Here is a 14,068-nt window from a genome sequence, read left to right on the forward strand (position 1 = left end):
AACAACACCAGTTCCCCAACTGCAGCTGGTATCGTTGTTAAGTATGTAAAACTCAACTGGTGAAATAGTGGAACAGACATTTTTCAGTACTTTCTTCTTTTACCATTCAAACGTAGCATAATTTAGTGCTGTTTAAAGCAGCACATCACAGTTAGTGGACAATTAAAAACTCTTTCCTGACGGTAACATTTCACATGTTCATATGCTTTTATCCACCTACCACCTACCTACCTGTTTCCCACCTACAAAGGAAAATCAGTCAGTCCAACCATCCATTTTTTTTTATACTGGCTTACTCCAGTTCAGGGTCATGAGGGTAACTTGACGCTATTCAAGCTGCTATCAGGCAAACAGCAGAGTACATCTGGGATTAGGTCACCAGTCCATTTTAGGGCCCCCATGTTAAACCCTGCTACTCAAACTTATACTCAAAAATATCTGCTGCACTGATTTTTTTTAACAGAAAGCTGCACAGAAACTTAAGCAGTAGATATCTAAAGATGACAAATTTTATTATTTCAAGGCCTCCTTTTGGTTATTTTAATTAACCAGATTTGCAGTGTTTTTTACATGAGCTACTAGTTAAGTCACTTGTGGACCATAATTGTATTCTGGTTTTGTGTTTTTCAGCATGTGTTAGATAGCTATGAGCTGAGAAATCTTTGTACTTTCCTTCTACACACCTGCTTGCATGGTCACAGCTATATAAGTGAAGATGTACATTTCTATGTAGCAGTGGGTCCCTGGTTGTCAGAACACATGTGTCAAAATGCAGTAGTGGTCCTGCTGCTCGGCACCACACACTGTCACACGCTCACACATGTTCAGGGGCACAGCTTTCACTGCGTGTACACTGACCTATATAGCAAGCCATGTGAATTTACACTCCGGTGACTCTGACACACAGAGAAAGGGATAAAAGGAAAAAGGAGCAAATGCGAGAGGAAAATAGAGGAAATATAACAGGTTAACTGTGACGAAAAGAGCAGATGACAGATGTAATCAGACGATGAAGGAAAGAATCAGCAAGGTTTCAAATGAGTGAGAATGGCCTCATGGTGGCTCTGGGTGGCATTTCAGGAGGGCATTTAAGGATATTGAACTGTCTGACATGAATCTTTTTCTTCTTTTGCTCCACTTGTTCTCCACTGCAGTGTGGCATCACTGAGCATGGGCGTCAAATCCCTGCTTTCTACTGTGTGGGCGTAACAGTTATGGTCCCTGGGTTATGTAGCGAAAATTTACTTATTGAAATGTTTCTACTCTTTTAGACCATGAACTTGTGATCCATGGTGTCCAAATGGGTGTAAGACATGGATAATAAAAATGGTGGAGTGAAAGACTTGATACAATCATATTTTATTATGGCTTATGAAAGGAATTCTGTATCGTAAGAGCAGTTTTTAAAAAACCCTCTTTCAAGTGGAATCAAAGTACTTTCAGACAGATTCTAAATATTATGAATTTTTACTCTGCCAAAGCCAGGGTTATGTTTTTTTGCGGCTACGAGGTCTTAACCAGAGGCAGCAAACAATCCAACAAAGCAGAGTTTGCTGTATTGTGTAAAAATATCTGGCAGGACAGGAAAGTTGCATCAGGCTGAAGCTTCTTTCAAAACAGAAAACACTTCACAACAACTAAAGTCACAAGCTTGATGAAAAGTCATCTATTCATCAAGCTTGTGAAAAAAAAATGTTTTTTCATATATATATATATATATATATATATACACATAAAATAATTAGAATTATTGCATGTTTAGTTTAAACATGTAATAATTCTAATTATTTTATTATATTAGTAATATTTATATAATCATAATATGTTATAATACATTTATAATAAATTATTGTCATTATTTTATTCAATGTCTGTAACATGTTGAACATAAAAGTGACATTTATTTGCAAAACAGAATAGGTACAAGATTTACAAATTTAGATGAGGAATGCAGGTTGCTGAAATCCCCTCTATGTACAGAGAACTAGACTATAGTGGAGACAAATACATGGAGGACAGAGATGAAAACAGAGATGTGTGAGTGAAACCGTGGAATTTAATTCAACACTGAAAAGCCCTTCGTGTTACACTGATATACAATTAAATTACCCAGCTTAAGATTTCACTATACAAATACACAGGGTATAGCAGAGTGAGAGAAAACTTCAAACAAACACAAACTACACCTCAATAATCAAAGTACAAGCTCTTGTAAAACAAAAATAAAAAAAAGGCTTGGCTAATACCCTTAGAAAAGGATTGTTTTGTTGAGCTTCTGGTGCTGTGTGTAACAGATTTGCTCCTCCAGCTCCTCGACCTTAAGCAGTCACAACTATGCTGCATATTTAAGTCATTTTTCAAAGACAAAAGCTGCAATTCAACATGTTCAAGTATCCAGAATTATAGCCACGTTAATAACTTTTGTAAGAAATCAAACCGTTTGTAAATCTGTCAAGATTTCAGCGAAATAAGAGTATTTGCGTTTGTGCAGATCACCCACCTTCCCTCAGATACCACAGATCCCGCAAGAGAGCAAGCCTGTGGCAAGATGGCCGCTGGTGAGGACTTTTACAAAAAGTCAAACATATGCACATGACAGTTATTTGGGTATGTGATTTCTGGTTGGTAACGCTCTGCATATGTAAATTGTCCTTGTCTTTCACTGAACAATGCGGAACTTCCTTCCACAAGAAGTTGGAAGTTTGAATATACAACCCTTACTCTCCATGAAGTTGTCATTTGTCCACATGCTCCAGCAAAGGCAGTTCCAATTTTAAACTCTTGGCTAATTACTGAACACCCAAACCAATGTTTCCACATCCGTGCTATTAGCAGTTAGAAAAATGGGATAGAATGGAGAACAACTCAGAGGGTGAGAAAATTAGATGCAAACAGCTAACGAGGCAAATGTGAGAGTAAGAACATGCTGGCATCCTGTAAACATGATGACAGCCACGAAAACATATGTGCAGGACAGAGTACTTTTCTATCACAGCTCAGCTACATAAAATATTAATGATAAAAATACTGTGTATTTTAATGCAGGATTGTTTTAGCCACACCATAAGCTTTAAAATACTGGCAAAAGATTCATGATGCATTTAAAATAAATAGTTCACTGTACAATATAATTTAGTACTTCTGTGGTACTTCAGTAGTAGAGCAGAATTCCAATTATACTTTAGATTCTATATTGACAGTAGAAAAATATAGTACTTATTATATACTGTATCTGCAGTTTCCTGTATTTATGTTTATTTAAATATGGCTGCATTGCTGCTATCTTTTTTCAAGAACTTGTCCTACATTTCAAAACCGACCACCCTCCCAACACTGAAGTCCTACAGTAACTGCTAATGGGGAAATGCTGTCTGCAGAGTCAGGTATTGTTTCAACTAAATGCATTCTGAAAATGAAAGATGGCTACCCTTATAAAGAATTTGGGACAATTGGTGTGCTTTAACCCACTGATTATAACCAGTGTTATGTAAAGTTTCTTTTCAAAGTCACTTAATACTTTCACTAGTAAGCGAAATGGTCACAATTGTGTTTGATTAGAGCATTAAAAAAACAAGTGTGTACCAACCACTTTATTGTCCACTGTCCAAAAACTATACAGTATGGCCAAAAACAATAAGGAATGAATAATTATTTGAATGAAAATCTCCCTGTTTCTGTAAGCAAATGTGGAACAGTGAGTGTTGGATGAATTAAACTACTTTGTTATATGTAAGTATAATATAAAATGTGCATATGTGTTACACTTACTAAGTATGTGCACAACCTGTTGCACAAGCCTTTTAAAATGTCCACTTTTAGTTTGATCTACTGTATTTTTTGGTCACTTTTTGCTCTATTTCAACTCTTGAAAAGCAGCAAGTTTGTTCCTTTTAAAAACTTGACTAGATACATTACACATTACAACATGAAAATTGTCTGAGTACTAAAACAAATTACACATCAACTCAACATTGATTCTTTTGTATTTCTTTGCTCATAGTCCTCCTCACCATTACAGAGTTCCTGTATTAAATGCAGAGGCATATTTCAATTGCTTGCATGTAAAAAGGTGTAGCACACAAATCCCAACGCTGCTCATTAATAGCTTCAGTGGTGGAAACCAACCACAGCTGGCATTTAGAGTACAGTAGTGAGAAATGCTTTCAAAAAGAGACCACTTGAGCATGGCCTGATACACTCAAATATGCTTCACAGCACACACATTTCTCAGAGGGATCCATCAGCAACAGTGAGGCACATATTCATGTAGGATTCTCTAACAGCCTGGTCAGAAGGATGTAGTTCTTGTATTCAACCACACAGATTTTTTTCTGCTTCTGAACAAAGACCAAGAACATAGGTTGGTACTTTTGCCCATGTTTGTATATCTGTGGTGAGGATAGTAGCCTCTTATAGCTAGCAGTGTGATCCAAAACTGTCATGTAGCATTAGGCCTAATCGATGAGAGATGTCTTCGGCAATGCCCATGCACATGCACCCATAAACAAACCGCATGCAAATAAACAGAAACACAGACAATGCAAGCCAGGAGCATAAACAAACACACATATGCTTACAAAATCCAAATCTAAATCTAAACATGAAACATATCTAAGCACTAAAAGACTAAAATCTCTTCTGTCTTTCTTTTGCACACGTGAACGTGCACAGTCATACAAAGACAAACACACTTTGGTGAATCAGCTTTACTGACCAGAGGCTTTCATACAGGGAAATAAATAAAAAAGAAAAAAAAAATGGGATGAGAGCAGAGAATGTCAGGCACAAGTCAAGCATGACTGTTTCCATCTCTGATAATCCGTCAGGAGGGAAAAGGACTTTATACATCCTCTTTATTCAAACATCAGAAAGGAAAGAAACATCTCTCCACATAATTACTAATGTGGAAAAATTAAGATCTTGACCTAACATGATGCTTTAGTGTACAAAGGTCACCATGCCTGAAACTGTGTATGTCCACTGGTTGTAAACAGACGATGGGGGGCAAGGGCAGCAAGTCACAGTAGAGTCACGTTAGCACATCGCTGTGCAAGATGGCCTCAAACTAATTCAGACTCGTTTTGCTGAACAAACTGTCCTCTGTTTTTTTCTTTCTTTTTGCCTCTGTATCTTTGACAATGAATCCAACTCATTTGCCCTTATCTGACTCTTCATACTCTTTCTTCTGCACCTTCTATGTAAGAAGTAGAAATAAATAAAAACAAATGTTTGTGACAGTGTGGCATAAAGATGGCATAATGCACTATTTACAGCGAAACATGGTATGGCATATTCTTAATTTTGCAAACGTTCATCAAAATTTACCAAAATTGACACCTCAGTACATGGAAGCAAAGATGGCCCACTTGACCAGTACACTGTGCATAATCCTATCTTAATGTGGGCAGGATCAGCTGACAGTCATTCCTGCATCATGTGAAAAATGTCATGCAAGATACAGGACTCAAAAGTAAGAAAACTTTTAACAGGTTTTGTGGCAACACAATGAGTCATTAAACATGAATGATAGTGAACTTTTGGCTGCAGTTGCATGAAGTCTAGTCCAGATGCTGACAGACTGTGGACAACCCTGTGCACTGTGCATTACGATGCAAGTGTTGGAAATGGGAATGTGTTGGTTTGGAAATTAGTGTTCAATTGAAAATGTTAAAAAAAAAAAAAAAAAAAAAAAAATCAGTTAAGTCATGAGCTACATTTAGAGAAATTCTTTAGAAGAGTCCATGTCAAACTTTCAGTTTTGTTTAGTTTTATTTTGTAATGGTAGTTCCTTAGTTCATCTAAACGCCACTGGTAAACTCAGTAAACCTATAACCCCTGCTGCTAATTTAAAAGATAAGAAATGACAAGTATTAGACTGCTAGCTGCACATCATATCAAATAAAAACTGTTAGCCATTTGTTGCTGTTGTTGGCTTTTTTGATAGATCAAGATTTGGGAATGTACTTATACATATGTTTACAAATAATTTAACTATGTTTTAACATAAATTTAAAAAAAAAAAACTACCATAACTTCTTATTTTTCATAACTTCTGGATCACTTCCTTGTCTTTTTTTTTTTTATTATTATTACCATTACACAAGCCAGCATGAGGAGAGTAGCCTGCAGATCTAAAGGCTTTACAGACTTAGATTCCCCATTGCACACAAGTGTATGAGAGAAACTGCAAGGGTCAATTTTCAATGACAGTGCACCAAATGTGCCATGTCACAGCATAGGTCCTCAGAGAAAGGCTGTCAAGCATTAACCTACTTCACCCTGTTGTGATAAAACTTCCTTCTCTTCAGTGGTGTATTAAACAGCTCGTCTCTTCTCATTAGAGATGTTACATGTCTAAACAGTGCAAAGTTGTTTTAACCTCTCATGTTGTTTCAGGTTTATTCAGGCTCTGAGGTGAAGAAATCCTGAGTGAGTTCTTTTTGTCCTTGCAGTAAACTTGTTCTGCTTTTAGTTTACAAGGATAAAAGATGTATCCCCCTCTCATCCATGCTGGTATATTTGATATTTTGAAATGGGGACAGAGTAAATCTAATATGAAAACAAGTCTAAGGAGCATGTTGGTGAATTTGTTGGCAGTTGTCAGGTTAGAGAGAAGGTCAGGATGATTCCTGCGGGAAGACGGATTTTAAGAGGCAGGCTTGGGAATTTCAGTCAGGTTTTCCTCACCATGAAGTCTGACACTCAAGCTAATTAAAAACATTGAAGCATGATAAGCAAAAGGGTCTTATCCCTGCTGCCTTCTTATCAAAGAACACCAAGGATTTAGGCTTAAGCTCCTCTCACCTTCTCTAGACACCATGTTTCCTGTTACGCAAAGAGATCTGGAATCTGAGCTGTAAACCCATTTTCTCACGTAGGCATTCATCATTTTAGCATTTTTATTATTTTTCATGGTATCATGATCTTCAATAGCTAATGCATAGTGGCAAACACAGAAAACAGCAGCTGCATACTAGATGTATCTGCACAGTTGTATCTTTCACATTGTGTTAGGATGCACACATGCATAATGACAGTTCTGTTAAATCTAATGACCTGAAAACAGAAGTTTTCAACTAAATGAAAATTAAATTAATTCTTTTCCATTATGGCTTTCCTTCCTGTCAACCGTGATTCAGTGATTGTTTGAGATTCGGATGTCTAAATACAAACAGACCTGATATAGTAAACATCTGTTCCCACTGGTACACCCGTATTCTACATTCGGGCTGAATGTGCTAAATAACATACAGTGGTGCAACATAATTATCTGTGACAGCAGAGGCAGTTGGGTTTTCAGCTGTGTCCACAACGGCCTCATTATTCTTGTGCAGCTGGAAAAATACATGCTTCTCTCCATTAAGGTGAGAAGTTATCGACCTCTATTACTTCTCTGATTATATGTAAAGGAACCTGAGCAGGACATTTTAAGACAAAAAGGGGGATTTGTTATATGATACACATGAATGTGCATTTATTGGAACTTAGATTCTAAGTCATTTGTATGCTAAATAATTTAAGTACAGGCAAGGTGAAATTGAGGAATGACTGTTTTAATTTCTATTGGAAGTAACTTTTTGTCAAAACCTCACTTACATGGTTCCTGTAGAAACTGTTGCATCCAGCACAGTTGTTTTCAGTCTGCCCTTCTGTTCTGGTTAATAAATGATTTGAGACACAAATAGTTAAAATGATTAAAGTAATGTACCATATTTTTACTGTTCATATATAATTTTATGAATATCTTGAACAGCAGATGTCAACCGCTCACTTATGCAATCATGTAAACACTTTGAGTCGTATTAACGTACGTGTAATTTCAGTCTAACTATGCCAACAGGATTCTGTGCATCTGCCTGACTATCAGAATTATCATAATCCAGACAAAGCAAGCATAAAGAATATTTTAATGGACAAATAAATCTATTAAAGTTCATCAAAAGTCAAAATATGCTTTCTGCTTTTTATTCAAATATTTCCAACTTTCAATGATGTACGTAAAATGCGTTTTGAATGCAAATCTGTATTTTCTAACCAATTTCCAGATTTTTTAAGTTTGATGATCAGTTCTATTCAATGAAAATGAGAGAATGAATATTTCATGACTTCAACTGTTCTGTCAAATATAAATCATGAGTTGAGATTAGATCAAAGGGGAATCTACTTTACTGGTTATTAATAATTGACTTTTTTCCTTGCCTTTACTCTCCCTCGAAAGTAGTGCCCCCATATCAGTGGATGACTGGCATTCAGCCTGTCCTCCACTTCTTCTCAGTGAGGATGGAACAAAGTAGGTGAACAGTGAAAATAAATTAATAATCATGTGCACAGGTGGTTGCCATTTGGAAAGGAGGAGTGGACAGGCCACTCTGCATTCTATATTAAAAAAAAATAAATGACAGCATCTTACTTTTTTGATACCACATTGTGGATCAAAAGTATTTTACAAGGTAAAGTGGAGTTAAACTGGGATTCATTATGTAAGAGGAACTCTGGTTAAAGGGTGGGTGTGCCGTGTGTGTGCACATGAAGGTGACGTATCCCTGGTCTGTACACCATTCACAGTCATTCAGACAGCATTATAGAATGTAACAGACTAATATTAAATTAAGTCAAATATAACAAGCTAATTCCTTTTCATTAGTTAACTTATCTCATTACTGACATTACTTCGACATTGGGCTTAAACCATCAATGTCCTGAAAGTGCTGAGAGATTTAAAACTAACTTGCTTTGCAGTTTAGTTTGAACTTGATCTTAGCATCCAGTTTTAATCTGCATTTAAGTTACACTATCATTTTGTGAAGTCTAAAAATAGTTGAAGATGGATATCAGCACTTTGCATTGTGTTATACCACTGCATATATCCTTCCCATCTTTCCATCCGCCTGTCACTCTGCTGTCTGTCTGTCATGCCTGACGGAGTGACAAGTTGAAACTGCTGATGTGTTCTGTAAACATAGAAGAGGGATTGTGCTGAGGCATGCAGATGTGTGTGTGCACATATGGGCTTTAGTATGTAGTTGATGTTAATCAGAAAAATAAGGTCTTGTTTCTTTTAGTTGCAGCTCAATGTCGTGACTCATTGTTGAATCCTGAAGAGTTTGCTGACAGTTTTGGGGAGAAAGGACCACGATGGAGAGTTCGATTTACAATCAGATGGAAAATTCTAGTTGTGCATGCCTTTAAACCTGAGAAGAGTATAAAAATAGGGCCATATATTGTTGGAAAAGAAGTAAAAGAAGTATTCCATGATGACAAAGCATCTGTACCGAGGCCGATCCCCTGAGAGCTTCTGTCCATTTTAACCCCGGATAATGTGTGCTATCTGCAGACTACCACAAAACTTTCTGCAGCTGCATTTTATTGCATTTTAGTCTGTCTCCTTAGTGAATGAAAAATTGTGGAAATAAACTTACAAAGATGCTAATGTTGCTAAAAGTTCTGAAATTTTGTCTGTTATTGAGTGAATTCATTGATGATATTTATATCACCACTGCACATCAAACTGGGTGAGACCGTATATAAATACTGTTTCTTTCTTTTTCTATTATATTATTATTTACTATTTATTGTACATGCTGTTTTTTGTGTCTTTGGTTTTTTATTTTGTCTATTGTTTAATGTCTTTTACTTTGTGTTTGAGCTGCTGTAACAGTAAAATTTCCCCCATAGTGGGCTCAATCAAGGATCTTATCTAAAGAAATAACGATACAAACAAACTATAGTTATAGTAAATGTTTCATGATTGTCGGCTACACAGCTCAGCACCCAGGGTCCCAGCTCAGACATCCCATAATACTCCTCTCTAAACAGATATACCCAACATGGGCTTACTGAAATCACCTGATCTTTGAGGTCTGGAGATTTAACTAGTTTCTAGTGTCCCAAAGCAATCCTTGTAGCTGTGATCAGCACAAACGTAAAACTGACCTTTTGATACATTTATTATTTGGATTCTGTCAAACAAACTCAGAGATGGGAGTGTATAAAGATTTTTGTATAATTTTAACTTTATTCTAGTAGGTTTTTTTTTCTACTCTTTAAATATGAAAGATTTTCAGTATTATTTAGTCCAACTTATATTAGGACACCCACCCGTTTCCTTGGCTCTTCCATCTGACTGTCAGGTTCTATGTGCACAGATTTCTTTCCTGTTCAGGAAGCTGAATATCATCTGATCATCCTTTATCTACACACCTGTCACCTTCCACACATACCCTGCACTTTCTGAAGTTGCACCAGTTGCTCTTTGGTGTATCGCTGCACATTTCTCTGTTCATCCAAAACAGCCACTGCATCATCTGTCCGAGCAGAGGAAGACTATCTGTTTTAGCAGGCAGCTCCTCTTTAATGTTTGTGATACGAGTCATCTTCTGTTCCAGGATTAGTTAAAAAAAAAAAAAAAAAACAAAAAAAAAAAAACGTCTTTGTGGTCATAACTAGTGATAATTAGTCTTGGAATTGAACTGAATTTTAATTATTTGGTGAGTGTGTGTAAGGTTTTGCAGGGTTTGTGCGTAGTTGATGTAAGGTTGACTATTTAAGATCAGGAAACAGAATGCTTTCTGCTATTTATGTAGCTCTTGTAGCTAAAGTTACATACAAATACACATTAATATATGTGTATGCAAGGTTGTGCAAATGTTTGCCTTGAAACATGTGGATGTGCTGCATGTCCAGCTGGCGCCCATCAGCCCTCAGGACAACATGATGGCTAGGGGAGTATTTGTCCACCTGTGTGTACTTGTGTGCATTTATGAACTCCCACGGGGAACGCAGAGGTCAGATGTAACACAGTGAAGGTTGTGATACACATGGTAGATCTCCTACACAACAATCAGTAAATAACTGTGTACGCTTTTTGTTTATGTGCACAAAGATGCTCTGTGTGTCTCTGGGTTTTACCTCTCTCGCGTGCAGCATAGTTTACATGCTGTGTGTATCTGAGTTATGGCAAACCTGGAGGAGTCTCTTAGGGCTGTGTGTGTGCAGCAGAGGTCATATGTTACTCAGAAGACCTAAAAGCAATGTATGACACTACTGATGTAGCACACCTAGGGTTGTTTGTGTTGGTCAGAGTATTTTCTCATTTTTCTTGTGTGTTGGCATGAGTGTGTGTTGATATATGTACACTACCACTTAAAAGTTTGGGATCACTTTACCATTAAATCCAAACGGGAGAAGAACTCAAACTTTTAAATAGTAGTGTGTGCACATGGTTGCATTGACTGCTCTTATATTTCACAGAAGCAGCTCTTTAGAAGTGGCAGTGAATTGTAAATACATTATGTGTGTGTCCTCAGAGTGGTGCGAATAGGGTCAGAACAGATGCGAACACTAACCTTGTCCAGGGTCAGTGTAACCCACAGGAAACGCTTCTGTCGCCAGGGAAAATGTCACAACTGAGAGAGGTTTCCTGTGAGTTTTAACATGCCCTTCAACGCTGCTCATTTCTGTTTCAGAGAAAATATTGGACATGACTAAACCGAACATCTAAAACAATATAAATCTGATGAAAAATGACTGTGATCCGCTCACCGTTTTTCACAAAAACTTCATCATCATCATGTAGAGTGCCAAGATTACCTTTCTAATGTGCAAACATGTCATCTAGACTCTTTTATCTTGAATTTGGTTCTGTTGAGAAATATATGTACTGTTTTTTTTTTTTCAATGTCAGCAGCAGCATTGTCTCCTAAAATGATAGGAGTTGACTTGCCTGGGATTTATCTGTTCCCTTCTTATGCACCAAATGCTCCCTTCCTGTCAGAAAGTTAGAGCCACCTGTCGTCTTTGTTCGACCGTGGAAAATGCAAATTTGATTGTAACAGGTGATTTTACATGTGGATGATTTGGGGATCATCCAGCTTTCATGGCTACTCGCTGTGCTGTGGTCGCACCCTTGCTTTAAACCTCATATTTTTGCGTTGAGTGTTATCACTAATTGAACGAAAAAGTGAGCTTGTTGTCAGTGAATTTTTAATCCCTTAAACAGGATTTACGAGGGCTGCTGTAAAACTTTTTATGCATGTGTTCGTTGTGTGCTGACCTACAGCTGACTTTAAATTTCTCATGTTCCGTTGCCAGTCAGCATCCTATCCCTGATATTTTGAATAGAAAGGTATGTTAAATTTTTAATAATGCATTGAGGTTTTTTTTGTCAATACAGCCACACTGGCACAGAACTGCATAGTCAACGTGCATCTAAAAATATGTTGTATTGCTCAGAAGAGCCCAACAGACTATATTGCAGAAGCTTAATGCTACAAATACAAACATCAAAGTCTGTGTAATTTCTGTTTGTGGGAGGTCTGGATGCAGATATGATTGCCTCTGGATGGTAAAGGTCATGGTTACAGCAGCAGTGCAGATTATTGGTCAATAATGTACTTTTATGCAGTCTAATATACTTTTAGTGCAGGCAGAAGTAACACATGCAGGACAAATCAAGCAATCACAAGTGTGCTGAGACTTAAAATGATAAATATTTCTGATTTGGTTAATACATTTATAATATCCTTTTTATTGTGATCTATTAGCTTTTGTGTGGCACTTTAACAGCAAAATAATCAGATTGTGCTGAGGAGGTCCTCACAGCTGGCTACATTCACATAGAGAACAATCACCAAATTAAGACCTTATTCTGAATAAAATACTGCTGTGTAACAGTTTTTTGCTCACTTTAACCCAAATATGTTCATATTAAGAGTAAGCAATAGTAAAACATGTTGCATGCTGATCTTTTTGAAAAGCATGCTCCACAATCTTTGTAATATAATCATTTGATATCTTTTCACTGTGTCTTATGACACATTCCTGTTTTGCAAGGAAGTTGAGTTACCAGGTTACTTATTATAACATTATCACTTGTTTTGGAATATCAGGCTGCTTGTTTCAGTCGTAAGACAACACCCACTCTAGTAGAGTTTAGGGGTGAAGGGAAAACCTGAGAAATTTACAAGCTTTAAATAGTATAGCTGTTCTTAAGATTTTGGATCACAGTCAAATAGGAGGACCTAATATGAGTGTGAGTCTTTCATCAAGGTATGTTCTGTAGCACGCAAACAGGATGCAAAACCCGTGTAAACAACATGATTAGAATACTCCCTTTAGATTATGGTCAGCAGATGGGATGTTGCTGTGCATGTACACATTGCTAATGCTCAACATTTAATATGGACCAAACTAATTGGGTAGTTAGTTCTACCCATTTACACATCTGATCACTGAGATATAAAATCATTTTGCCAACATGCACCTCCTGCCTGCGTTTTTTTAATTGAACTGAACAAAACTTCTGAGCCTTTCTTCCTCTTTCCTCCACAGATCATTGCATATCAGCCATACGGGCGCTCTGTAGACTGGTGGGCGTACGGAGTTCTGCTCTATGAAATGCTGGCTGGACAGGTGAGTGGTGCACATCCACAAAATGAAACCTTTATGTAAATGTTTATTATAGGTTATGCTGCCAACTTCAGATTAGACCTGTTTAAGCTTATCAGCTACCAGGTGTTCTGAAACTCATCTGTTTGGTGTAGTTTCAGTGTGTAAAATCTGAACACATCACACCAGTTTTGAAATCTTTACACTGGCTTCCAGTCAGTCACAGAACAGATTTTAAAACTTCTGATTGTTTTCAAATCCCAGAATGGTTTAGGCCCAGAATACGTCTGTGATATGTTCAGAGAATATAAACCTAGCAGAGCTCTTAGATCCAAAGACTCTGGTCAACTAGTCCAGACCAGAGTCCAGACTAAACATGGAGAAGCAGCATTTAACTGTTATGCTGCAAACAAGTGGAACAAACTGCCAGTGGAGATTAAACTTTCCCCAAATGTAGACATTTTTAAATCCAGGGTTAAAAAAATTTCTTTTCTCATGCCCCTATGCAGGAAATCTGCACGGTAACTTTTTAAACATATCTTGCTTTTAATCATTTTAATGTAATTTATTATTTTATTGTGATTATGTGTTGATGCCTTTTACTATTCTAAATATCTGTAATGTCTTTGTTTTATGTAAAGCACTTTGATTTGTCCTGTACATGAAATGTGCTGTACAAATA

The 14,068-nt window shown here is 37.0% G+C and overlaps 1 protein-coding gene and 1 long non-coding RNA gene across 3 annotated transcripts in view; one reads left to right on the forward strand and one right to left on the reverse strand.

Moving 5' to 3' along the window:
• prkcaa (protein kinase C, alpha, a) overlaps window positions 1-14,068 on the forward strand; it is a 140,508-nt gene that overhangs the window by 104,629 nt on the left and 21,811 nt on the right. For both annotated transcript variants that reach the window (XM_041983763.1, XM_041983764.1), the window contains one exon: window positions 13,330-13,410. In XM_041983763.1, the coding sequence (XP_041839697.1) occupies window positions 13,330-13,410 (81 nt within the window). The remainder of the gene's footprint in view (window positions 1-13,329; window positions 13,411-14,068) is intronic.
• Window positions 1-14,068, reverse strand: part of LOC121638783 — a 111,368-nt gene that overhangs the window by 48,712 nt on the left and 48,588 nt on the right. The window lies entirely within an intron of this gene.

Source organism: Melanotaenia boesemani, chromosome 4, assembly GCF_017639745.1.
Source record: "Melanotaenia boesemani isolate fMelBoe1 chromosome 4, fMelBoe1.pri, whole genome shotgun sequence".
Lineage (NCBI taxonomy): Eukaryota > Metazoa > Chordata > Actinopteri > Atheriniformes > Melanotaeniidae > Melanotaenia > Melanotaenia boesemani.